The sequence below is a fragment of the Dromiciops gliroides genome, chromosome 2, assembly GCF_019393635.1.
Source record: "Dromiciops gliroides isolate mDroGli1 chromosome 2, mDroGli1.pri, whole genome shotgun sequence".
NCBI lineage: Eukaryota > Metazoa > Chordata > Mammalia > Microbiotheria > Microbiotheriidae > Dromiciops > Dromiciops gliroides.
In genome coordinates this window covers 136,744,279-136,770,464 of record NC_057862.1, presented here as the reverse complement: position 1 = coordinate 136,770,464, position 26,186 = coordinate 136,744,279, and the positions used below count along the sequence as shown (strand labels likewise).

At 36.8% G+C, this 26,186-nt stretch overlaps 1 protein-coding gene across 1 annotated transcript in view; it reads left to right on the top strand.

Moving 5' to 3' along the window:
• ADAMTS17 (ADAM metallopeptidase with thrombospondin type 1 motif 17) overlaps positions 1–26,186 on the top strand; it is a 502,569-nt gene that overhangs the window by 457,974 nt on the left and 18,409 nt on the right. Inside the window, 2 exon segments of the mRNA XM_043985378.1 lie at positions 8,134–8,338; positions 18,745–18,897. Coding sequence (XP_043841313.1) covers positions 8,134–8,338; positions 18,745–18,897 — 358 coding nt within the window.

Sequence of the window (26,186 nt, the reverse complement as noted above, 5' to 3'; positions counted from 1 at the left end):
CTGAGAAAGAATAATCAGACAGATAAGGAGGTTCGAGAAGCATAAGAAACCTGGAACAAAGAAATGATAGATGATATAACTATGAAGAGCAACTTCAACTATATGGACATCTTGTGTACCACGCTGACAAAACTGGAATAGCTGATAAATCTTTTTTTAAAATGTTTTGATATTGTTTTTACATCACCCGTATGTCTCTATGTTCTTCTCTTCACTCCTCCCGAGAGTCATCTCATATAACAAAGAATTTCAGCTGGCAAATTCTTGAATTGCCTCAATAATAATTTCATTCTTCAAAAAGAGAAAAAAACATTAAGTGTTATTCTAGACCTGATTCTAACCAACAACGATGGACTTGTTGTTGAAGTGGACATTATGAGAGTCTTAGGGACAAGTATGACTGACCACCTTAGAATTCACAATCAGGGAGAGAAAAGCTGGAAGTTGAACACAAGCATCTTAGGTTTTAGGGAAGCAGACTTCAAAAGCTATAGGAGAAAGATAGGCAGGCATTAGTCAGGCAGAGGCTCTTTTGCTTGCTTGTATTTATATTCCCAGTGCTTACAACAGTGCCTTCTCCATTAAGCAGAGCAAGTACTTAATAAATGCTTTGTCTATATATCTGTATGCTGGTGCTCTAAGATCTTTGTTCAAAGACTGCTGAATTGATATACAAATGGAAGACCAAAACCACATTAGTGTTTTCATTCTCATTTTTAATAAAACATGAAGAAATTGCAACTAAATGAAAGGAATGCTCACTAGTTTTCCTTAAAGAAGAAAATAAAGGATCTTGTGGAGTTTTATTACATGTCTAAAGGCAAGAAGTATCATTCCATGGAATATTGTATCCTCTTGCCTTGTAGTGTCATGATGAAAATAAGCAAGAAGATCACCAATTGAGCTCATGTGACAACATCTATTGCAAAAGAAAATTATAAAATATGAAGAATTTGAAGATCCTCCAAAACCAAGCTAACAAATATATTGATGCTCATTGACACAAATAAATGGCAAAGACAAGAGGATGTATGGGATGATGATCATAGGTGATAGAGTGAAGAACTATTCAATCACTATTCAGTTTTCTCTCTTCTTTTCCAAGTAGAATTAATTTTGAGTTAGCAAAAAATAAAACTGCCCAGAAAATAAAGTGATTAATGGTTAAGATTTGAAATGAAAGATAAGTAGGTGATGGTAAGAGAGCACCTAGATGACCTTGATGAGTTTGTCATTCTAATTGAAAGGACTGGAGGTGTGATTGCTGATTTTCATTCAATGATCTTGAAAAGATCTTAAAGAATGGGAAAGATACCACAGCCTGGAGAAGAGAAAATGTTTTTTCCAGCTTTCAACATAGGAGTACAGTCTAAAAGCAACAGTACATTAAGCTTTATTTTGATTATTGGCTAAATTCTGGAATAGATTATTAAAAATATGGTTTGTTAACTTTTGTAAAGAAAAAATAGAGAAGGGGGCAGCTAGGTGGCACAGTGGATAGAGCACCGGCCCTGGAGTCAGGAGGACCTGAGTTCAAATCCGGCCTCAGACACTTAACAATTACTAGCTGTGTGACCCTGGGCAAATCACTTAACCCCAATTGCCTCACCAAAAAAAAAAAATAGAGAAAAAGAAGTGTTTATTAAGGACCAGCATGATTTCATCAAGAATAGGTCATGGCAGATTAACCTCAAAAAAAAAAAAAGAAGTAGAAGAAGAAGTACAAGACAAAGAAGACGATGACAATAGCATGAACCTAAGTGCAACATTGGCATCCTCATAATGTTAAAAGAATTAGGGGAAGCAATACTAGGTTGACTCCCTATGGAGGATCTATAAAGGACATGAACAAGAGTTGTACAGAATGAGGAAGCATGTACTGCTTTCCTCCATGGTTACTGGCACTATTAAACTTGTACCATACATGAAAAAAAGAGTATACTAAGTGAAAAGTAAGCTTCATTTCAGCCCTTGGACAAATTATGCCTATAATTTAAGATGGTTTAAGTCTATCAAGAATGGTACAAATGAATGATGTAAATGCTTAGATGAAAGATATATGCTCAGTCCCAGGAAAATCATTTCCATTCATTCATTCATCTTAGAGCAAGAAAGTCTCTCTCAAGCTGAGACCTGTATTTCAATATTAGAAATAATGACTACCTGGGTAATGCTGTTTTGGTTTGTAGTTGGTTCTTGTTTTTGGTGTTCTGGTAAGGAATCATTACAGATCAGCCACTGTTGTGCAATTTATAGTCCTAAAAGAGTTGCCCTGCGGGGGGTGGGGGGGGTGGGGGGGGGAAGTAACTTGTCTCCAGTATATCAGAAGTAGTATTTGAACACTGGTATTCCTGACTAGCAGGCCAGCTCTCTATCCTCTTTTCTGCATTGCTTCTTGTGTCTTAACAAGACCTAAAATAAAATGTATTATGAGTGAGCATTGTAACATGTGTTCTTTCTCCTAGACTTGACAACACAGTGTTGTCCTTCAGATATTTCAGCCTTTAGTCGCTTTAATGTCTCTGTGAGGATTCACCTCAGTGGTAAGCTATTGCAGCAAACCTCCCCATACTCCCTTCTAGAAGTGTCAGCCCAAGAAAAACAGAAGACCATACATCTGAGTCCACCTTTTCTTTTCCTATGTCATCCCTTTAACTTCAAAGAACCTGTGGATCCAATTTATTTTTTTTGATCCAATTTAATTTTAATGCCTTTTCTTTAATAATTGTACAGCACACTTAGCACAGTGCCTGGAACATAGGTAGCACTATTTAAATGTCAGATATTATTATTACTCTCATGTTCTTACTACTAACTACCCAACTAATGCTGAAACTACAAACTAATCCAGTTTCTTTAAAAAGAGTCTTCAATTCAATTAAATATCTATGAAATACTTTATTACCAAAGAGGAAAAATAGCAGACATTTTAATCTAAATTAACTTTTTTTTCTTTTTTGGTGTGGCAATGAGGGTTAAGTGACTTGCCCAGGGTCACACAGGTCAAGTGTCTGAGGCCAGATTTGAACTCAGGTCCTCCTGAATCCAGGGCTGGTTCTCTATCCACTGCACCACCTAGCTGCCCCTAAATTAACTTTTAAAATACATTGCTGTATTTTGTTTTTAGATTACCTAGATTTCCCCCTCCCTCCAAGTGCCATCCCTTGTAACATTTTTAAAAGAGAAAAAAATCAGCAAAACTGATGAATACAATGAAAAAAAAATCTGACATATGCAATTATATTCCACATTATACATTATATTGACATTATAGTCTATATCTGTGGACCTCTACAAAAGGAATATGGAGTAGTGTTTTTCCATATCTTCTTCAGAACCAAGCTTGTTTCTTTATAATTTTATAGCATTTGTTTCTATTGTTTTGTGGTTGTCCTTTCTATTTATATTGTTGTAATCATGATTTATAGTTTTTCCTGGTTCTGTTTACTTAATCCTGCACCAGGTCATGTCACTCTCTCCAATTTTGTTTGTGGTTCATCATTTATTACCACATACTAATATTCCATTACATCCAGGTGCCACAATTCATTTAGCCATTATCCAATTGATGGGTATCTTCTTTGCTTCCAGTTGTTTCCTCTCACAAAAGAATGGTGCAATATTTTGGAATACACAAAGCATTTTTTTTTGTGAATGTACCCTTTGGAGTACATGCCCAGCAGTGGACTCTTTGGGTAAAAGGGTATGAACATTTTAGTCATTTTACTAAATTAATTTTAATTAAAATATTTAGTAACCTTAGGGTGTTAGGGAATACCTGCTAGCACATAGATTTTGTTACATCATACCTACATCACCTTAGGAGATGCAGGTTCTTGTCCTGTCTCTCACATTTATTAGCTGTGTGAAATTGAGTAAGTCATTGAATCTTGGTTTTCTCATCTATAAAATGTGTACCAGCTTGCATCACAAGAATGTTGAGCAGAAAGCATTTTGTAAAACATTGTAGAAATGTGAGTAGTTGCTATTATTTAGATGATCACCCTCACAAATTCCAATGGAAATGAATTCCATTTTACTAAAAAGGTAGATAGTATGTTTGTGTGAGCCTATACCATTACCAACTCTTATCTTTATCCAGGAAATTATATAATTAATAAGACTATAACACACTGACCAACTGAAGGAAACACCTTGGTAGATGTTGCTTGAGTTTATCTTATACAAGGGAGTCTTATCTCAGTCATTCTGGGCCAAAATATCATCTGGCTGTTTAACGTACCTTTTAATTGTCTTCATATTCAGTTGTACAAGTGGTTTTTCCATAGGGTAAAGTACCAACAGCTATGACTACTCCCCAAGGTAAAAGACAAACAATGTCTGCCAAATACCAGTACTGAAGTACTGAACTGATAGCAATGGGGTGTGTTTATAAAGCCAGAATGACAAGGTATGGGTAAAGTAATGACAAAAATCAAACTAATACTATTTGTTAAATTCCTCTGGCTGTTGTGAAGCAATTAGCGAGGTTCAGACAATCTCAAAAAGGCCTTGCTTTTCTGGAGTTCAAAGAGAGGAGTGCAGAAATAGTTCCTATTCATCGTTCCAGTAGGGTACATTAGAGCAGAATTGGCAGAGATTAGCTCAGTGAGCACAGCCATAAATAGGTTTAACATATATCTACAAATGTTTTTGGCTATGTCCTATTCCTTTATGAGGTTATGGGCAGCAAGGACGAGGGAAATTATAAAGGATTAAAAGTTCCTTTTACTGGAAGTCAGGAAGCAATGATGGGAGGATTACTTTCCATCATGTCATACTATGTAAAACCCCTCCTTCTCAAAGGAGTAAAAGGCACTACATTATACAACTGTGAAATGACAATAATAATAATAATTATTATTAATAAGGTTGAAGATGATGACCTGATATCCAAAAGGCCAAGAAGATTTTTTTTCTGGGAATGTACTGAGTAAATGCTAGTTATGGAAAAGAAAACTATTTCAAGAAGATAAATTTAACTCCTAAAATTTTAAAATTATTTTTATAGAAGAGAATATAACATGCAGAGCACATAAAATTAAACTTTATATCTTCCAGTACCCCATTTTACACATATCCTGATCCAAGAAATCTAATTTTTTTATGTTTGGGACAGATTTACTATTATAACAGATTACAAAATACCAACTCTCTGGCTCTCCTAATCTGTAGTATGAGTAGAAATAAATTTCTCTTAGTATTCACCTCCCTTTCAATGCTGCCTTTTGTTGTCAAAGTTTTATTCAATTAAATTCATATTTTTAAAAATTGCCTTAACAGCCTGAAATTATGTACAAAAACCAATAAGATTAAATTTAGTAGTTATAAATATAAGGTCTTGTCACATAGGTTCAAAAAGTCAACTGTACAAATACAGAATAGAGAGGATACATCTTTGACCACAAGTCACGTAGGGGAAATAAACCTAGATATATTTTAGTTAACCACAAAATTGTAAATGTCTGGTAATAGCTGCTAAACAAAATGTAATCTTAGACTATATTAATAGAAGTATATCTGCAACATTAAGGGAGCTAACAGTGTCGCACTATATACTCTGTACTGATCAGATCCCGGAAATAATATTGTATTCTATTCTGGGTACCAAAGTTTAAGTGGAACTTTGCAATTATGTCATATAAGAAACAATTGATATTATTTCTGCTATGACTAATAAAATTTGGATTTAGTACTAAAAATAAATTTCTTCTGAAATATCCAATTTTATTGTTTTTCAAAAAATTCTGGAATTTGGAAATTATGAAAAATAAGCTTTTGTGAATATAGAGTTTTAAAGAGAAAAAGCTAATATGGCCCCAGAAGCTCTTCAAAGTGATGTATCTTCACCTTTCAATAATGTTTCAGGCTCTCATTTCTATATGATCTTAGGCAAGTTATGTCACCCATTGGGAAGGGGCTCAGTTTCCTCATCTGTAAAATGAAGGAACTAGATTGGGGAGCCTCTAAGATTACTTTACAGCTCTAAAATTCTATGATTTTAAGTACTTTTCTCCCCTCTTTTTTCAATTTCTGTTTCAAGAAACATTCTTCCTTTCATTTCTTGGCTGTTCTTAGAGCTTTGTTTATTGCTTTAGCAGCACCAGGCCCTCAAGGTCTCTTGATGCTACACAGTGCTATCTTACTGTTTCCCTTTCAATATCTTGCTTATTAACCTGTATTAGATCCTTTCTATTTTCTTTCCCCTCAATTAATGCTTGTTACACTGTTTTATCTACTTCCAAAATGCTTTGCTTTGTACAATTTAAGCACAAAGTATTTGACTTATCATCCTTTGACTTCTTCAAGAGTTTTCATTTACTCGGTGCCTCATTTTTTGGCAAGGCATGATACTAGGCATAGTTTTCCTTTTTCCACAAGTGGATTAGACTTTATGTAATTTAAAGTAATTTGAAATATAAATATCTGGAGGGTTTAGTGGACTGCAAGCTCAATATTAGACATGATAGCCAAAAAAAACGAATACTCTGGAGGGCTATATTAAAAGAGGCAAAAAGTACACAATAAGGGAAGTGATAATTCTGCTGTACTCTGTTCTACTAAAAACCTATCTAGAGTTCTGTGTTCATTCTGGATGCCATGTTTTAAGGAAGGCCATTGATAAGCTAAAGATTCTTCTGGGAAGGATGGTAAAGAACCTTAAGATCACACCTCCTGAGGTCAAAGGAACTCTTAAGTCTTTAGCCAAGAAGAACTTAAGCATTTATTCTACTGGGATAGGAAGGCACAGGCTAATTTCTGCTATGAAATTATCCATCTCATAATGATCAGATATTTAAAGGATTATCATATGGAAGAGGTGTTAGATATTTTCTGCTTTGAAGAGCACAGAGCAAGGAACAATGGGGAGAAGTTACAGAGAGGCAGTTATAAATTTGCTGACGTTTAGAGCTGTCTAAAAGTGGGCTGAATTGCCTGGGCTCTCCTCACTCAAGTCTTCAAACAAAGGTGAGATGACCACCTTTAGGTATATTGTGGAAGGCATTCCTCTGTACAGATGAATTTAACAAAAAAGGCCTCTCAGGCCTCTTCTAATCCAGATGTGGAGATCCACAATGAAAGGGACTGGGGACAATACTGAAAAATAGAAAACCTGAGGAAGGGAAAGCATGTAATGTCTGTCTATTCAAGGGTTGTCATATGAGTAAATTTATTCTGTACTGAGCCAGCAGAGAGGCGATGTGACATCCTCAAAGCCAGGAAGTCCTCAGTTCAAATTCTCCCTCTGACCCAGACAAGTCGTGTAATCATAATAGAGTCCTTTGAAGATGCCAGCCTGTATTATTAGTAGAGGAGATATCCTCATGCAGGCATTCCCTAAAATAATAAAATCACAGGTCCATTTCTTATCCCATTTGACCTAAGACAGAAATAGGTGGAACTTATAGAAGAGCATATTTTGGCTCAATATGAAGAAAAATGTGATTAAAGTTAGAGCTATCCAAGAATAAAATGAGCTGCTTTGCAAACTAGTGAATTGCCCGCCACTAGAAGTACTCAAACAGATGGCCATCTGTCAAGAAGTTATTTTTATTTTATCTTATTTTTTGTGTGGGGGGCAATGAGGGTCAAGTGACTTGCCCAAGGTCACACAGCTAGTAAGTGTCAAGTGTCTGAGACCAGATTTGAACTCAGGTCCTCCTGAATCCAGGTCCAGTGCTTTATCCACTGCACCACCTAGCTGCCCCAAGAAGTTTGTGGGGTTTTTTTGTTTTTTTAAAAAGAAGTAAGGAAAGGGATTCCTGTATTAGGAGCTTTGGACCAGATGGCCTATTAGGCCTATAAGGGATTAAATTCAGTTTATTTGCCTCAGCAAGCTGCTTATTGCTGATTCTCCTCTTTCACCTCCACCGCTCCACAATTTATGCCAATTAATGCCAAAATTTAGCTCATGTAAATATTAGGGAAGTGAGCAAATCCATAAAACCCATATTAAACACCTGATCAATTAAATCTCACCAAGGACTGTGTGTGTCTAAGGAAGATTCTAAAGGTCGATCTGCATTTACTATATCCAATCCCCCATGCTTCTTTCAATACCATTTGGAAGGACCCCAGAGCACACCTGGCAACCCTCAATCTCTCATATTGTTTGTCTTTTTCTCTGTGCAGGTGGATGACAGGGCACTGGAGTCCCTGCTCAGCAACCTGTGAGAAGGGAATTCAGCACCGGGAGGTGACTTGTGTTTATCAACTGCAGAATGGTACCTATGTCAACACTCGCGATCTCTACTGCCTCAGTCACAAACCAACAACAGTTCAAAGTTGTGAAGGCCGTGATTGCCTTTCTATCTGGGAGGCATCTGAGTGGTCCAAGGTAGGTACTTGACTCCTTTAATTAAAGTAACAAAACTAGTTAGCTATTTCTTGTAAGCAAGATGTCCTAATTGAATTAAAAATCGGGCAATAGGGGCGCAGCTAGGTGGCGCAGTGGATAGAGCACTGGCCCTGGATTCAGGAAGACCTGAGTTCAAATCCGACCTCAAACACTTAACACTTACTAGCTGTGTGACCTTAGGCAAGTCACTTGACCCCAATTGCCCCACCAAAAAAAAAAAATCAGGCAATAGATCTGGCCAAAGCTAAATCTGAGCTATTTAGCAGTCTAGCCATTACCCAACATATAATTCCCAACACCCTCTATTCTCCCTTCTTCTTTACCCCTGTGTCATATTGTTTCTATTGTTCTTCAGTTGTTTCAATCATGTCCAACCCCATTTAGGGTTTTCTTGGCAAAGATATTGGAATGATTTACCATTTCCTTCTCTAGTTCATTTTACAGATAAGGAAATTGAGGCAAAGAGGGTTAAGTAACTTACCCAGGACTGCACAGCTAGCAAGTGCCTGAGACTGGATTTGAGCTCAGGTCTTCCTGATTCCAAGCCTGATACTCTATCCACTGTGCCATGTAGCTGCCCCTGTGTCATACATAGTACCAATAAAGTAGAGGTGTTAGAGTCTAAATGAATAATTACTCCTTTGTCATTGGAAGAGGATCTTTAATTTAATTTCTTTATACAAACTAAAAACAAATGGTTTTGGAAACAAGGAATTGTGTAAAGAATCTTGAAGTCCTAAATGCTGAAAATTATGTCACTTCAACTTAAAACTTTCCTCGGGTTTTGTCCTTCATGACAATGCTTTAAAATCTGGCATCACTATTTATATGAAAATAAAAAATATTCTACATTTTTATCAGTTTCTAAGGATTACAATTAATAGTTCCATAATTTTTGCAATATTTCTATGGCATAGGTACACTATTAAAGGCAATGTGGTAAAGAATACTTAAAAGACATTATCAATTTCTGAAAGTGATTGGTGACAAAAACCAAGAATAGCAGAGTCTAATGATACTCTCCAATGTTCCATTCCTTGAGTCTATAGAAAGGAGTGATCTCACGATAGGAACTAAAGAACCTAAAACGGCATACCATGTACCTTCTGAGAACTCAATAAATGTAGCCAGAATGTGCAAAAAACTATTCAGACTTCTATCCAATAATATTAAAAGAAACTTTTTTCAGGCTATCAAGTTTCTTTTTATTATTTCAGATCTATTTAATTCTTCATTCTTCTCTTCTTTCATCATCATTACCACTGTCAGATATGCTTTAAATAATCTGGTGCTCATAGTGCTAGGTACCATACTGTTATATAGTAATTATATTATTGTGTATTATGCTACATAGTTTCTTGTCTGTTGTATCCCCAGTGATTAGCACCATGACTTGGGAAATATTAAGTATTTAATAAATGGTTGTTGAATGATTAGAAAGGACAAGTAGCCTGTGAATTAAAAATCAGGAGTTTTAGTCCAGCTTTTAAAACCTTGAGCAAATTACTTTAACCTCTGCGGGGTTCAGTTTCCTCATCTATAAAATGAGAGTACAGAACTGAAATAAAGGTTCTTGACCTGGGCAGGGGGGAGGTGTCTGTGAACCTGGTCTTTAATATAATTGCTTTCTGTTGTGAACTTAAATATTTTTTTTATGTATGCACGTAAAGACATTATTCTAAGAAGAGGTTTCATCGGTTCACAGAGAGTTCATGACACAAAGAGTTAAGAAACCCTGTGTGATGACTAAAAATATGAGAGAGTTTCTGGGTAATTTGATCATTTTATTGATAGGGCAGCAGGTTATTATTAAAAGGATGATCAATGGCTGTCTCTCTCAGCCCAAAGACACCTAATGGTGGCTGGGTCACAAATTACATGCCCTTCAAAGAGGAAGTGATCCTGAGGGATACCTAATTACCTTTGATTGGTCAACTTAATTTGGAGGTAAGCTATATTAAAATGAAGGAAGAGCTAATACCAGATGACCCCCAACCTTGAGCTGTTCAGAGAATGCATATCCTCCTTAAAAAGAGAAGCTGAATCAGAGGAGACGCCTTTCTATCTAAACAAAAGGTCTGTCTCCTTAGCAGGACACAATGGGAATCTTCACCCCAGACCAAATTCCTGGGGGTTTATGGCCCTAGAAGTTTATAGCTCTGACCAGGAATAAGGAGAGTCAACTTTATCTTATCAAGAAGGACTCTGGAATGGGGAAAGTCAGCACTGAATCACCAAGATATTGAATACAAATAATTATTTCTCGCACTTGAAGAGGCCCTTCTAACTCAAACATTCGAGATTCTTTTTAAATTGCAAAAAGGTTTGACCCTTGATTTTGATGTCTAAGATATTAGGAAAGTTTACATTTGATTCTTATTTTCTTTATGTATATAAACTTAAAGAGAATCACTCTGAGAAATTTGGTTTAGAAGATTGTTCTTATGTCCTATGGCACTATTTTTATATTACAGCAAGTTAGGAGGGTCAGCTTTCCAGTGTGTAAGTCAGAACTACAAATTGTATGGCTATTAAAAAAAATCCTGGAAAGAGATCAATTATGTCTCAAGTTTAAACCCTGAATACTGATTCTGGAAATACCATTTTATCATTGCTTATATTGTATTCAAAAGCTACACTTTACATTAATGATTTTGATTTTTTGGCTATAAAACAAAAAAATAGTTGAATAAAGTGCAAACTCTACTCCTCCATCAAAAGTACTTTATTTTTTTTTTTTCAAAAAAGCTAAATCCAAGACAGTCTTCAGTGTGGAAAATATTTTTAAGGTTCTTTTTTTTTTTTTTTTTTTTTTGCCAAACAGTTGGAATTATTTTGGATGGAACAAAAAAAGTACTCAGCCTATTTTTAATGAACGAAAGGACAGAGAAGAACTTGCAAAAGGTGACCCTGTTCTGACTGTTCAGGAGATGAGATTGAGGCTAAAGAAACCTTTTCCAGTGTACAATATTCTTTCTTTCTTTCTTTCTTTCTTTTTTTTTTGGTGAGGCAATTGGGGTTAACTGACTTGCCCAGGGTCACACAGCTAGTAAGTAAGTGTTAAGTGTCTGAGGCCAGATTTGCACTCAGGTCCTCCTGACTCCAGGGCCGGTACTCTATCTACTGCACTACCTAGGTGCCCTCTCCAGTGTACAATATTCTTACTTTCTTACAATAAATATATTCCCCAGTTACCTTTTAAGTTAAAAGTAACTCATCATGATATTTTAGGAAAAGCAATAAAGTAGAATATTTGGTTCTGTTGCTTTATCTGTTCAGTTTTGCAAACTCAACATCCTCCTAGGTACTCTGAAATATAAGTTGGGCCATCATCAACTAAGTAGTAGTACCTTATTTAATCCATTGTCTGTAGTCCAAACATAGTCTACTTATGTCTTTTTTGTACTGAAAATCTAGCTGCTCATCATAAAATATATATGCATATATATATATATATATATATGTATGCAAGCATATAAAAAGAATGCTACACTTGAAAATGGTTCACAATTACAGTTGATTTAAGTCAGCATTTAGGTACAATTTGGTGCCTCTCTCACTAATGTTTATTTCACTCACAGTTCAGTCTAACCCTTGGTACGTACAAATTTGTTTGGAATGTGTTTTGTTTTGTTTTTTCTATTTCCCCCTTAACTTTCGATCAAAAACCACAGATTTTTTACTTCCCAAGAGAGACAAGGCCCTTTTGCAGTCAGTGGCTTTAACTCTCTCCTACTGACCATTTTGGGTTTGTTTGTTTTACTTTTATTAGCCCTGAGCTAATGGTGCTTAGCTTTCTTTCAACTTAACTTCTCTAATCTCTCTCTTTCTCTAAGACTATACAAAAAAGAAGCAAAAGGAAAAGAGACAATAATTCCTCTCTAGTGTCCTATTCATAAGGTATAAGAAAACAGAAGAAAAATAGTCATAGTGTTTCTCTTTATAAGTGGTTTGAGCCTGCATGATGGCCCATCAGAAGAAGCCTTCTGACTGCCTCTTTATGGTATTTTTTACTTAATAAAAGTTCACGGTTAAATAGCACTTTAAAGGTTTACAAAGCTCTTTCCTCATAGCCCAGGGAGGGTGGTTGTGCAAGTACCCTCATTTCACAGCTGAAAAACTGTTCACAGTCACACAGCCCATAAATGTCAGAGTAGGGATTTATTGAATATAACTGGTCTAAGATTCCCCTCCCTCCCCATACCTTTTGATTATACCTTCTTTAGCTAAGTCTAGGGAGACCTAGTAATTTTCATTCTGTGGTCTTTTTAGCCACCAGCACACATACCAAATCAAACACACACCTGACTCTGATATAGAGTTTGACTTTACAAGCATCTCAGCATATTACAGAAACTTTTCTAAAAATGCTGGAATAAGCCATCTTTAATCAACATTGTAACCTCCTATCATATCAATCTACTTCTCGCTGTGCCTTAATCCTTCTCAACCTATTTTTCAACTTCACCCACACCTTTCATCCCTCAGTAGTCTCCCAGTACATCACCTTTGTCTAACTCATATTCTTCTCTTCCTAGTCTTCACCCTATAGTTAACTCTCCGCTGTCCTCTATACTTGCCCCCTTATATAGTCAGTGTTTGTCCCTTGCCAAACTGGAAGCCTTGATCACTCCCATCATCTAGCAGCTCTACTCTTACTCACCAGCTGCTGAATAGAACTAGGGCATGTCATATCACTGAATTGACCAGGTCCACTACAAATTCACAGCTAATCTCAACTGGGCCCTCACCATGGCAAGGTGATTCTTTTATTATTCCTCAATCAATTCTCTATCACTCACTACAGAGGTTGTTTCAAACCTGCTCTTCTCAAGCATTCCACATGACCCCTTCCCTTACCCTCTCAACTGAGAACAATGATTCATTCTTTACTGAGAAAATACAAACCATTGCTCATAATCTCATTTTCTCCTCTTTTTCTACATCTCAAAAGCCCTTAATATCACTCACCATTTCCCCCTCCATTATTTCAATCTCTGATGAAGAGGAGGCATTTTTCCTTGCCAAGGCCAAGCTCTCTGCATTTTACCCTTAATCCTACCCTCTTCCATCTTCTCTTGAAGTCTGCCCGCACAATGATCTCCTCTCTCTAACACTCATTCAATCTCCCCCTTTATATTAGTTCCTTCTGTAATACCAAAACTTCCCATATTAAAAATCCTCACAAGACCATATGATCCCCCTCAAGCTGTCACTCTATATCTTTATTCAGTTTCACAACCAAATTACCAGAAAGAGCTGTACTCATTGCCTCCACTGCCGGCAAGGCACTCCTCAATTCTCTGTAAGCTGACTTTTGACCTCATCATTCAAATGAAAATGTTCTCTTCAAAGTTACCAATGGTGTCTTAATTGCCACATCTTTTCCTGTCTCCATCATTTTTGTCCTTTCTGCAGTATTTGACACTAAATTGTCTTCTGCTACTGGCTACTCTCCCTTTTCTGAATTTTCATGATGCTTCTCTCTCTCTGTGTCTCTCTCAGTCTCTGTGTTCTCCTCCCACATCACTGACCACTCCTCAGTCTCATGCTAGGTCATCATCTGTATCATGCCCCCTAACTGTGAATATACCCCAAGACTTAGTCCTATGCCTTCTTTCCTTCACTTGGTAATTTCATTAGCTCCCATGGATCTAATTATCTCTATATAAATGACTCTGATATATGGAAATAGATATAGATACATATCCCTAGTATTTCTCCTGAGCAGTTGTGTAAATCCAACTGCCTGTTAGACATTCTAAATGATATCCCATTGGCATCTCAAACTCACCATGTTCTAATTAGAATTCATTATTTTTCTCCTCAAACAGAGCCCTCTACCAAACTTCCCTATTTTTACTTCTGTTCTTTGCATAACAATTCCTCTTATCACTTAGGCTTGCAAGCTCAGTATTATCCTCTAGTCTCTACTCTCTTTTCTTCACATATCCAATTAGTTGCTAAGTTTTGTCATTTTTACAGCCACACCCGTTCTCTGTGGCCACCACCATAATCTAGGTCCTCATTATCTCTTGCCTGAACTTCAACAACCTCTTAATTGATCTCCTTGCCTCCAGGCTCACCCCACTTCAATCCATCTTCCTTACAGCTGCTAAAGTGAAGGTCTTATCATGTCCCTCCCTACCTCATGAACTCTAATGGATCCCTATTGCCTTTAGGATCAAATATAAATACCTCTGTTTAGCTTTCAGAGCCCTCCCAACCTGACTCTGACCATATCATATAATAGTACTCCCTTTCCTATACTCTGTGGCTGAGCCATATAGTCTTTATGCTCTTCCTCACACATGACATGACATGCCATCTCCTGCCTGTCTTTCCAGTGGTTTTTCTTATACTTTGAATGTATTCCCAACTCCTCTATGCTTCTTAGAATCCCTTTTTTCCTTCAAAACTCATTGCAAAGACTTTCTACATAAAATTTTTATTGATCCCTCCCACTGCTGCCTTACCCAACAAAGCAATGTATTTATATTGTACTCATTTGGGATATGACATGCCTATAGATGTTTCCACAGCCCTGTCCTCATAGAATGTAAGCTCCACAAAGGAAAACAACTGTTTTACTTTTAACTCTATATCCCAGCAACTAGCACAATGTCAGGCATATAAATGCTCATTGATTAATTTAGTCAAATAAATAACTGGGCTTTCAAAACAGAGGCAGAAGATGATTTCTCCAGAAAACATTTTTTAAAACCCAAAAATCTGCAGGCAAATTATTGATTACAAAAAACTCCTATCTCCTATGGGATTGTTCTATACTCATGGAGCCTATCTTTCATATAAATTTTCCAGTAAATATGGCAGTTTTATAGATTTTTTCTCTTATTTTATTTTATTCCTCAATTACATGTAAAAATATTTTTATCATTCATTTTTATTAAATTCTGAGTTCCAAATTCTCTCCCTCCCTGCTCTTGCACTTTGAGAAGGCAAGCAATTTGATATTGATTATACATATGTAGTCATACAAAACATATTTCCATAGTAGCCATGTTGCAAAAGAAAACATAGACCAAAAAAATCAGAAATAAAGTTTAAAAAGTACACTTTGATCTGCAGTCATACTCCATCAGTTCTTTCTCTGGAGGTGGATAGCATTTTTCATCATAAGTCCTTTGAATTGCCTTGAATCATTGTATTGCTGAAAAGAGCTGAGTCATTCACAGTTGATCATCCTTACAATATTGCTGTTACTGTATGCAAGGTTCTCCTGCTCACTTCATTTTACTTCAGTTCATATAAGTCTTTCTATGCTTTTCTGAAAGCCTCTTACTCATAATTTCTCATAACATAATAGTATTCATCATAATCATGTCACTACTTATTCAGCCATTCCCCAATTGATGGGCATCCCCTAAATTTTCAATTCTTGGCTACCACAAATAGAACTGCTATAAATATTTTTGTACATATAGTTCCTTTTTCTTTTCCTTTGATCTCTTTGGGATATAGATCTAGTAGTGGTATTACTGGGTCAAAGGGTATGCAGTCTTATAGCCCTTTGGGCATAGTTACAAATTGTTCTCCAGAATGGTTGGATCAGTCTTCTTATCCATAAATATGACAGGTAAAATTTTCCATGCTTTCCTAATTTACTTACATCACCTTTTATGTCTAAATCATGTACCCATTTTAACTATATCTTGGTATATATTGCAAAATATTAGTCTATACTTTTGAGTAAGTTGGTCAAGAATGGAAATGGAATAAAAATTATAATTTTTATTTTTATTCTGAGCTTATATAGCATATAAAATTCTCCACGTTATCTGATAGAACTTTGGGTAGTAAGAAAGAATTCCACTCAGAATCCTCTGAGCTTTTCTAAGATGTGATTATACTATAAAGGCCTACATGGAAGAATCTAGCCTCTTGACCCATGAAGGGAGTCTGATCCATCATATCCAGGAGTTATGTTTCTGTCAATTACAGAGGTATGACTTCCTCGAGAAGGTCACAGTAATCATCAACACACAGCAAATCAAATGGAAATCTTCCCAGTTTTTCTAGACCATGTTTCCTGTTAGGTATTTAAAAGCATCTCTGTTTGCTTGCCAACTCATAAACACTTGTCAGTCAAGTTATTAACAAGGTTACCAGGTCAGAACTGTCTGGGTTTTATTTTTTTAAGGTAGTTAAACAAGCAAGCAGAGTCTTGTCCAGCTAGTGTATCATGTCTCATCCTGGTATCATTCTTGTCCCCTCCCACCCCCAATCTAATGGAATGCTTTCTGACAGCAGGCTCAGAAAGCATCATAGAATAGCTTCTCTTTTTATTCAGTATTACCCTCTCAGGTTTTTGTGGGTTTTTTCTTTTTCTTTTTTTTTTTTTTTTTTTTGCTATTTTAGGGTGAGAACTTGACACTGGAGGTGTTGTATCTTGTAATCTGAGAGTTTATATATCATTCAAATTCTACTCCAACCTCACCTACCTCTTTGTTAAGAAACATCCCTATAAACCCATAAGTGAACAATATACTAGAGAGGGAAAATTTGCCCTGGAGCTTCATTTTAATGCTGTCCTAATTTTGATATTTCAATGACCAATTTACAAAGGGTCCAAAACAGGCCCAGTTTATATAAGCTGGATTCCATTTATTGACAATAGTTTTATAACACTGGATTGTGTGACCTCTCTTCTGTTTCCAAATCAACTCTAAGAAATCATCTGGGACTGAAGAAATATATCAGATGCTGAGCTGTTGGTATTCTTAAAAATGGCATACTTTCTCAGGGGAAACTACACTTAGAATTCCTAAAGTGATGTGTCTTTGCTGAGGTAACATTATTAGGAAACGTATAAAGAGCGTATAGGCAAATAAGTAGCTTCCAAATATAAAACTCTGGCATGTCCAAAGTAGAGGGGAGAGTTATGAATCTGAAAAGCAGATCATATGAGAAGTCTAAAGGCACTCAAAAAATATCTGTTGAACAAATAAATGAGGAACAGTTGAGGAAATGGGAAACTTTTTAACCCAGAAAAGATAAAACTTACTGGAAACACAAAAGCCTCTCATATGGAAGAAGGCTTTCATATATTGCTCTAGAGAGCAGAACTATAACCACTGGTTAGAGGTGACAGTGAGTCAGATTTGAACCCAATATAAGGAAAAGCTGCAGAACAATTAGAATTATTCAACAATGTAATGGGGAAACTTTGTAAATTAATGAATTCTTCATCACTATGAGTATTCGAATAGATGTTGGATAGCAAACTATTAAAGATTTCAGCAGGAATGACTATCTGAGTTTTAGAAGGTCTCTTCCACTTCTAAGATTCTACAAATTTGTAATTTTACAACTCTACTAGTATTAATTCAAGTTCTATCACTTAATTGTTTCAGTTTCTTTGGAGAAACATCTTAATTTCACTGATTTCAACTCTGCCTTAATACCATAGTTAGCTGACTTGATATGGGAAATGTAACAATTGGAATGACACCACCTGCTGGAGACTTACTGTAGAAAAGCTCCGCCATGAGGTGAAGGTCTCTGTCTTGCCCTCAGAGACCTTCACCTCATGGCAGAGCTTTTCTACAGTAAGTCCCAGCAGGAGGCATCATTCCAATCGTTACAGTAATGATAGTTAATCAGTGCTTATAGTTCCCCTAATGTTTCCTATATATCTTGCATATCAATTACCTTTCAACATGATATTTCCCTCAGATGGAGTTGAAGTCCTACAAGGAGGCTATAAAAATGGATGAGCTGATCCCTGGAAATTTCTTTCAGCCCTAAGACAACATACCTCTGGGATTCTGGACTAATCTATGTACTATAAGCATCCTGAGTTTCTTCCTAATACCTGCTGCCTACCTGATGAGCATTTTACTATTTATTAATTCCTACATCAGGGAATAGAAGGTTCAAATCTTGGTTCAAACCAATCATTTTCTCTGACCATTAGTAACTTTCCCAAAGAGTATGAAACAAAGAGTTACAAAGTTGAAAAGCAATGAGGAAAGGAGATTTTAAATTATCTAAAATTCCCAAATATTCATATTTTGCATGTCCCCTCTACTTAAGTCTTCATGATAATGGGAAAAAAACACCTGACAACTTACATAATTTCCAAACAAACCTCTTCTTAAGTCATTAGATATACCCTCTTTTCCCAACATATCTTTTCACCAAAGTGACTCTCATGCATCAGAACTGAATAATTTGGATTGAATCTGTTTCCATCTTTCTATGGTGAAAGTTCTAATGATCTTAATGCATCAGGAAAGAAATTCTAAAGAGAGAGGATAACATATAGACTGAAGAGTATATCGTTGAGCAGCTGTGAGTTGACTGTGCTATTTTTACAGAGAAAATGTAGAGGATAATGGTGATATCTAAATGGTATTTTTCAGTGTTCTGCTGACTGTGGAATAGGAACACAGAGGAGAACAGTGACCTGCACCAATTCTCAAGGAAAATGTGATCGGACCACAAGGCCAAAAGCAGAGGAGGAGTGTGAAGACTACACAGGCTGCTATGAGTGGAAAACAGGGGACTGGTCTAAGGTAATATAAACCATGTTTGCAATCCAATCCCTCTATAGCAGCATGAGGGAGTTGAAGGTCAAGAACTCAGCTTGTTTAATGGGCCCCTAATTCCATGAAGCAATTCCATCAAACCAGTAAAATGCATTTCTTTCCAAACTTAGCACCGGCTATTGACCCTACCACTGCTATAATACATTCCTTGCCTCTCCCACAGAGCTGTGCCTAACAACATCATGTGAGTCTCCCTAGAAGAATTTCACTGCTTTACATAAATTAGAAAGGAAACTTAATACAACCCAAAACATGAAGTTGGATATTTGAGAATGCCAATTTGGCCATCCAGTGCACAATACCGGCTGTAAGCCATGATGCATACAGAGGTGGGCTTAGATTTCTAAGCCATCACAAGGGCCTAATAAATGTGTGTGAAAATTGGCTGAGTTAGACATGTAAGGAAATCTGTAGAACATGAATCAAACCTATTCACTGCTTAGAACACTACAGGTCAATGCCAAGAAAATGGAGGGGGGGAGTAATTGAAGTTATGACGTTGAGAGTGGGGTTAAGGGGAGGGGAAGAAGTACTGTTATAAAAAGGAGAGAGATAATCCCTTTTCCTTCCAAGGTAGAATAGTCATAGGCTTCTCTGGGAAAGAAGGGATTTCATCATCCTTATTATCAGATATGACATCAATTCAAAGCAAGAAATCAGGAGGAAGGAATGTACATCCTATAAGAACAACCCATTGTGGTTGGTGGTTAGTTTTCCAAAAATCAGAAGCCACAGAATGAGAATGGATTTTGTTTACTTGCTAATATGGCCAGCAGTACCTTCTGTGAGAGGAGGCAGAGGGAAATAAGTACTTTGTGTGTTGGAAAGTAGGGAGTAAGAAAAAAAAAAGGTCTTGGTCTCAGTTAAGACAAGATATTTTCTAAATCCCTTAGATTATTCAGTTTAATAACTGTGCCCATAATTTCACAAGAATAGGCCTATTTGATTACTTTTGTTTGAGCCCTTATCAAAATTTAGCAATAGCAGTCAAAACACATAGATTCATTTTGCTTAAATTTCATTCAACATAAGAAGGTTTCCATTTCTCTGCTTGTGTTTTGTTCATCCTTATGAAAATATATCTATTTAACATTTCACTAATAAGACAAAAATCATGCCATTAACAAAAACAATTTCATTTTACTGATTATTGCAATGGTAATTCTGAGCAAAATAATCCTAACCAACTGGAAAACTAGTATAAACCCCAAAAATACTGGAAAACTTAAAACCTAATTATGATTTAAATCAAGTTTAGCATGTACTTAATTACAAATAATAATTTTTATATTAATATTAATAGTATTTATGGTGTTACATACCACACTTCAGTTTTTTACAATCAGAGTAGAGAGAAAACACTTCCAGCTGAAGGGATCAGAAGAGCCTGTGGAAGAGGTGGCACAAGGTACTACTTATTTGAGTGGTGCACAAAATGTCAACTGGTTGAGAGAGGTAGGAAAGTACTGGTACTATTGTTACTCTAAACTATACTGGCTATGTGACCCTGGGCAAGTCACTTAACCCTGTTTGTCTCAGTTTCTTGATCTGTAAAATGAGCTGGACAAGGAAATGGCAATCCACTACAGAATTTTTGCTAAGAAAAAAAAATGGGGTCATAGAGTCAGACACAACTGAAAAAAATATGAATGAAAAACTATATCTAATTTTACCTTTTACACTGTTGACTTTGTAGTGGCAGAATAGACTAACATTTCTCGGGAATATTATAATCCAAATTAGTTTAATCTTATCAGTAGAGCTGTGCTAGCTTATAAACAAAGTGAAATAACTGCCTTGTACTCAAGAATCTCATCATGCGCTCCTAACCAACCTGATGTAGACCGGTAATGTGACTCGCCAAACTCAACTAAAGTTATCATCATTACTGATAACAGTCTACTAAAACAGGGGTATTTACAGCACTCATTTAGATTTTAATTAGTTAAAAAAAGTTATGATTATCTTCTTTTAGTAAGCAAATATTTCTAAAGCTGGTGATACTGATGTATGAAACTGGATTAGGAGACACCCATATGGAGTATGTATATATTTATTTAGAGCCAAGAATTTATATCATAGAATTTTTTAAAGTATTGGTCATTACATGACTACACTTCCCAGAGATATGGCCAAAACAAACCTAATGGGTGAAATAACGTCTTTTAGAATCTTACCATTTTCCAAGTATGAATTTTAATAGAACAGCATGTACTGATGGGGTATAAGAAAGAGAGCAGTCATTTTACCTATTATAAATGGTCAATACTGAATGTTGTCCAATAAGATTCTAAATTGACTAATAAAGAGTTTGCTTACCAAAGAATGCATGTATGGTTATGGAGTACTTCAAATATATGTAAATAAGGAGAGCTGATGGTAAGCTGATGACATAACCACAAGTCTGAATTTAGCCTCCTGGGCTCTTGGTGGTGGCAGACATGGAAAGGAATGATAGTGTCATCATGTCTGGCCAACATCCTCTCTGCTACACTACCCTATAGCCTGACCATGAGGACCAAAAGGTATCCCCAGTTACCACTGTAATCACTTGGGGAAAAGAGCATCAAGGGAAATAAAAGAATGTCAAACTCAAGATTACATAAAAGATGTTGCAAGAAAAAATGAACTGTTCAGTTTTCTTCTCGGTGGCTTGGTTTATTCAACTAAAAAATTGACACAGTAAACTTTACTCCATGATTTACTGAGGAGCAGGTGTCATGATAATGTAATAGAATAAGAAATAGTTATATAGTTAGAGGTCTTGGGTTTGAATCCTGACTTGCTTTGTACTACGTAACCTTTTTGAGACTTCTTTTCCTTGATCTATAAAAGAAGAGTATTGGGCTAGGTTATCTTTAAAGTCTTTTCAGCTACAAATTAGAGCCAATGACTGACAATCAATTAGGTATCTTATTTTAAGTACTTTATAAGGTAAATGTATCTACATTTATATGCATACACATATATAATTTATGTGTGTACATATACGTATAAATAGATACATACATACATACATACATAAGAGAAATAAAAGGCCCGATTCTACTAAAAGCAAATACATAGGGACAGCTAGGTGGTACAGTGGATAAAGCACCAGCCCTGAATTCAGGAGAACCTGAGTTCAAATCCCTCCTCAGACACTTCTAGCTGTGTGACCTTGGGCAAGTTACTTAACCCTCATTGCCCCCCCCACACACACACACAAAAAGCAAATGCATATATAGAGAGTTAATCCTTCAAGTACTGGTACTAAATATAGTTATAAATTAGTAGTAGCTACATCAATACCATAATTTCCTCTTAAGAAGGATATGAGTCTCTACCTTGAGCATTAAAAGGCTATCTCTAATCAATCAACAAGGATTTATTAAGCATATACTATGTTCTAGGTACTGTGCTAAGTCTGGGGATACAAAGAAAGACAATCAAATAGTCCTTGTCCTCCAGGAAATTATATACTAATTAAGAAGACATTGGGGCAGCTAGGTGGTGCAGTGGATAGAGCACTGGCCCTGGATTCAGGAGGACCTGAGTTCAAATCCAGTCTCAGACACTTGACAGTTGCTAGCTGTGTGACCCTGGGCAAGTCATTTGACCCTCATTGCCCTGCAAAAAGAAGAAGAAGAAGGCATAACAGCTAATCATCTTTTCATGGACTATCAGAACCGCAGAAACAATGTCATGGTAGAAAATGTTTTGCTGGGGTATTCCATTACATATCATGATGATGTATTTAAAAATTGACCACCAAAAACTATAAAGTATTAAAATGTCACTTGTATTATTATTAGTAGTAGTAATTTAAAAGGCATTTATTAAGTGCTTACTATGCTGAAATAAAAAGAAAGGCAAAAATAGTCTCTGCCCTCAAGGAACTTATATTATCTTGGAAGAGACCACATGTCAATCACTAGGACACATACATATATGGAGAAGATGGAAATTAATCTCAGAGAAGAAAGCACTAGCAGTGGAGTCTAGAAAAGGCCTCCTTTCCCAGTGGGAAGCAGAAAGTAGGAATTGAGCTGAGTCTAAAAGAAAGCCAAGGAAAGACAGAAGAGGATATAAAGAGGAAGAGCATTCCAGGTATGGGGAACAAGCATGAAAGGGCAAGGGATCTGGAAATGTGTCATATGCAAGGAACAGTAAGGCAGTAGGCTAGCATGTAACTGGATCATAGAGGGCATGGAGGGGAGTAACATTACTAGAAAGGTACAAAGGTGCCAGGTGTGAAGAGCTTTAAATATCAAACAGTGAACATTATATTTCATCACGTAGGTAACTGGCAGCTACTGGAGTGACATGGTTGACCTATTCTTTAGATAAGCTATTCTGATAGTTGAGGTCAGTCAATGAATATTTATTAAGCACCTGCTGTGTGTCTGCTATATTCTGGGGGTTCAAAGCAAGGCAAAAGACAGTCCCTGCTCTCAAGGAGCTAACAGTCTAATAAGGGAGACAACGTGAAAGCAACTATGTGTGAACAAGGTATATATACAGGATTAATTTAAAATAATTAATGGAGGAAAGGCACTAGAACTTAGGAGGATTCAGGAAAGGCTTCCTATGAAAGGTGGGATTTTTTCTTGGAACTGAAGGAATCCAGGAGGCAGAGATGAGGAGGGAGAATATTCCAGGTGTGGAGGATAGGCTGTGAAAATGCCTGGAGTCCAGAGATGAAGTACTTTGTTTGAGAAAAAAGCAAGGGAGCCGGTGTCACTCAATAACAGAGTGCCTGCTAGGGCATAAGGTATGGAAAAGGGGTGGGAGCAGTAGGAAGAGCTTTGAATGCCAAACAGAGGATTTTATATTTGATTCAGGAGATAAGGAGCTATTAAAATTTATTGTGAGAGGAACATTGAGGCAGTCAGACTTGTGCTTTAGGAAGATCACTCTGACAGGTGGGTGAAGAATGAACTGGAATGGGGAGAGACTTCCAGACCAATCAGGGTGCTATGACAATGATCTAGGCACAAGGTGATTAGGAGACTCCACCAGCATGGTAGCAGTGTCAGAGAAGAAGAATGCACGTTGGATATGGGGGAGAGGGTACAAGGATGAGATAGAGATAACTGAACCCATGGGATCTGGTGAACTCACTAAATAAGAGGGTATAGAAAGAAGAGAGAAAGGCACAGAGCCTTCTGTAAGGGGCTAAAATTCTAGCTAGTCTGTCTAAAATCTAATGAGTGGTCGCCAATAAATTATAAGCTTTAGCAAGAGTTAGACGTATAAGCATTTATTAAGGAGAATAAGAATTTGGTGAAGAGAAAGAGGCTGAGATTCATCTATCTATTAAAAGAAGAGAGCATTCCTAGCTCCGCTCTCTGCCAGCATCCACACAAGAGAGTGAGCCAGCACACCAGCCTCCCCCTTCTTCCTCCCACAAGCAAACGTCACTTCCTGACACCAAAGAAACAGCGCATGGTCCTCCCTCAGAGGCCCTCTCCTCATGTTGGAGCTTTCCTACAGTAAGTCTCCAGTAGGTGGCGTCATTCCAATCATTACACTTCAGAGACATAGTATGACACGAAGTCCCTGCAAAGGAGACTGAGAAGCAAGAGTCAAACATTACCTTTTTAGACCTCAGTTTCCTCAACTGTGACATGAGGGAGTTGTACTAGAGATTCTAAAGCTCCTTCCAACTCTTAATCTATGATACAATCACTGGTTGAACAAAATCCCACCACTAGGTGGCAATTCTAGAGGCAGAGTTTCTGGTACATGGTGGAGTGCCAAACTCTATCTCTAGAGCAGTGGTCTCTCAAATGAATACTATGAAATCACTTCAAGGGGACAGACTCTTGGCATCCACATACACCATCACTTTGTGGCTGCTGTAGAGAACATACTCTGTCCTCGGAAGCAGTGCTTATCAGTAAAGCTCCCACACACTTCATTTTGGGGAGAAAAGAATAAGTCATGGGCAGCTAGGTGGTGCAGTGGATAAATCACTGGCCCTGGATTCAGGAGAACCTGAGTTCACATCCTACCTCAGACATTTGACACTTACTAGCTGTGTGACCCTGGGCAAGTCACTTAACCCTCATTGCCCTGCAAAAAAAAAAAAAAAAAAGAGTTACACAATAAGCAGGTATGAGTAGACTATGATTAAATGGAGCATTTATTAAGCACTTACTATGTACCAGATATCATGATAAGTGCCGGAAATACAAATAGAAGTGAGATAGGCCCTCCCTCAAGAAGTTGACTTAGTAATAACGGAAGACCATACATAAAGGAGAACTTGAGGGGGAAGAAGGGATGGATACTACATGACATGGTTTGGACCTCCTTTCCCTCTTCTAAACTTCACTATTTCCATTAAGGGCACCATCATCCTTCCTGTCTCCAAAATTCATAACCTCTCCCTTATCTTGGACTCCTCACTCAGATAAAACTGCTCTCTCTTCAAAGTTACCAAGGATTTCTCTCAATTGCCAAATCTGATAACCTTTTCTCAGATCACATTCTTCTTGACCTCTTGGCAACATTTAACACTGGACTTCCCTCTCCTTCTAGAAAATTAATTTTTGTTTGTTAGATTGTTTGATTTTTCTTTTTGATTTACTTAATGTTTTCTATTTCTGTCTTGTAAATTGTGTTTTTCCTAACAACTTAGAGATCAAGAGGCTTTTGAAAAATGATTCTGTTTTCTCTCCTTGTATAGATTCTCATTTCTCCCTGCAATCCCTGCATATCTCTATCTTTTGAAGTCAGTAAACATTTAGTGCCTGAAAGAAAAATAGAAGACTGAGGAATATCCAAATATTACTATTTCTAAAGGAAGTTCTTCAAAGAGCCACAGTTAGCCAAGGGAGAAATATCAGGGCAGGGAATTCTAAGGGTATATTGATTTATTTAGTGTATGAAGAATTTGACAATCTTTATCCAAGCAATCAATTTCATTGAACCCCATGATATTTTATGGAGAGATAAAAAGATTTCCAGAAGAGAAAAGATTTGGGTGCCAAGCTCAATAATGTTCACATTTTTTCACTTATTTTATTATGAAGCAGAGATCCTGAAACACTGCCTTTAGCCTGGGATACTCAAAATGGCCCAGCATGGAGATGACATATCTTTTCCCTATATAAGAATGAAACTGTCTTAAGAGGTGGGAAGAACATGCCCTGTGACAATCACAGCTGGATCGTCCCACTTTGAGCTTCAGACACCTGGATAAAGTACACATCTGGAAAAATATAAAGACCCACTCAACGATTGAAGCAAAGCCCTACTAAGAATGAGTT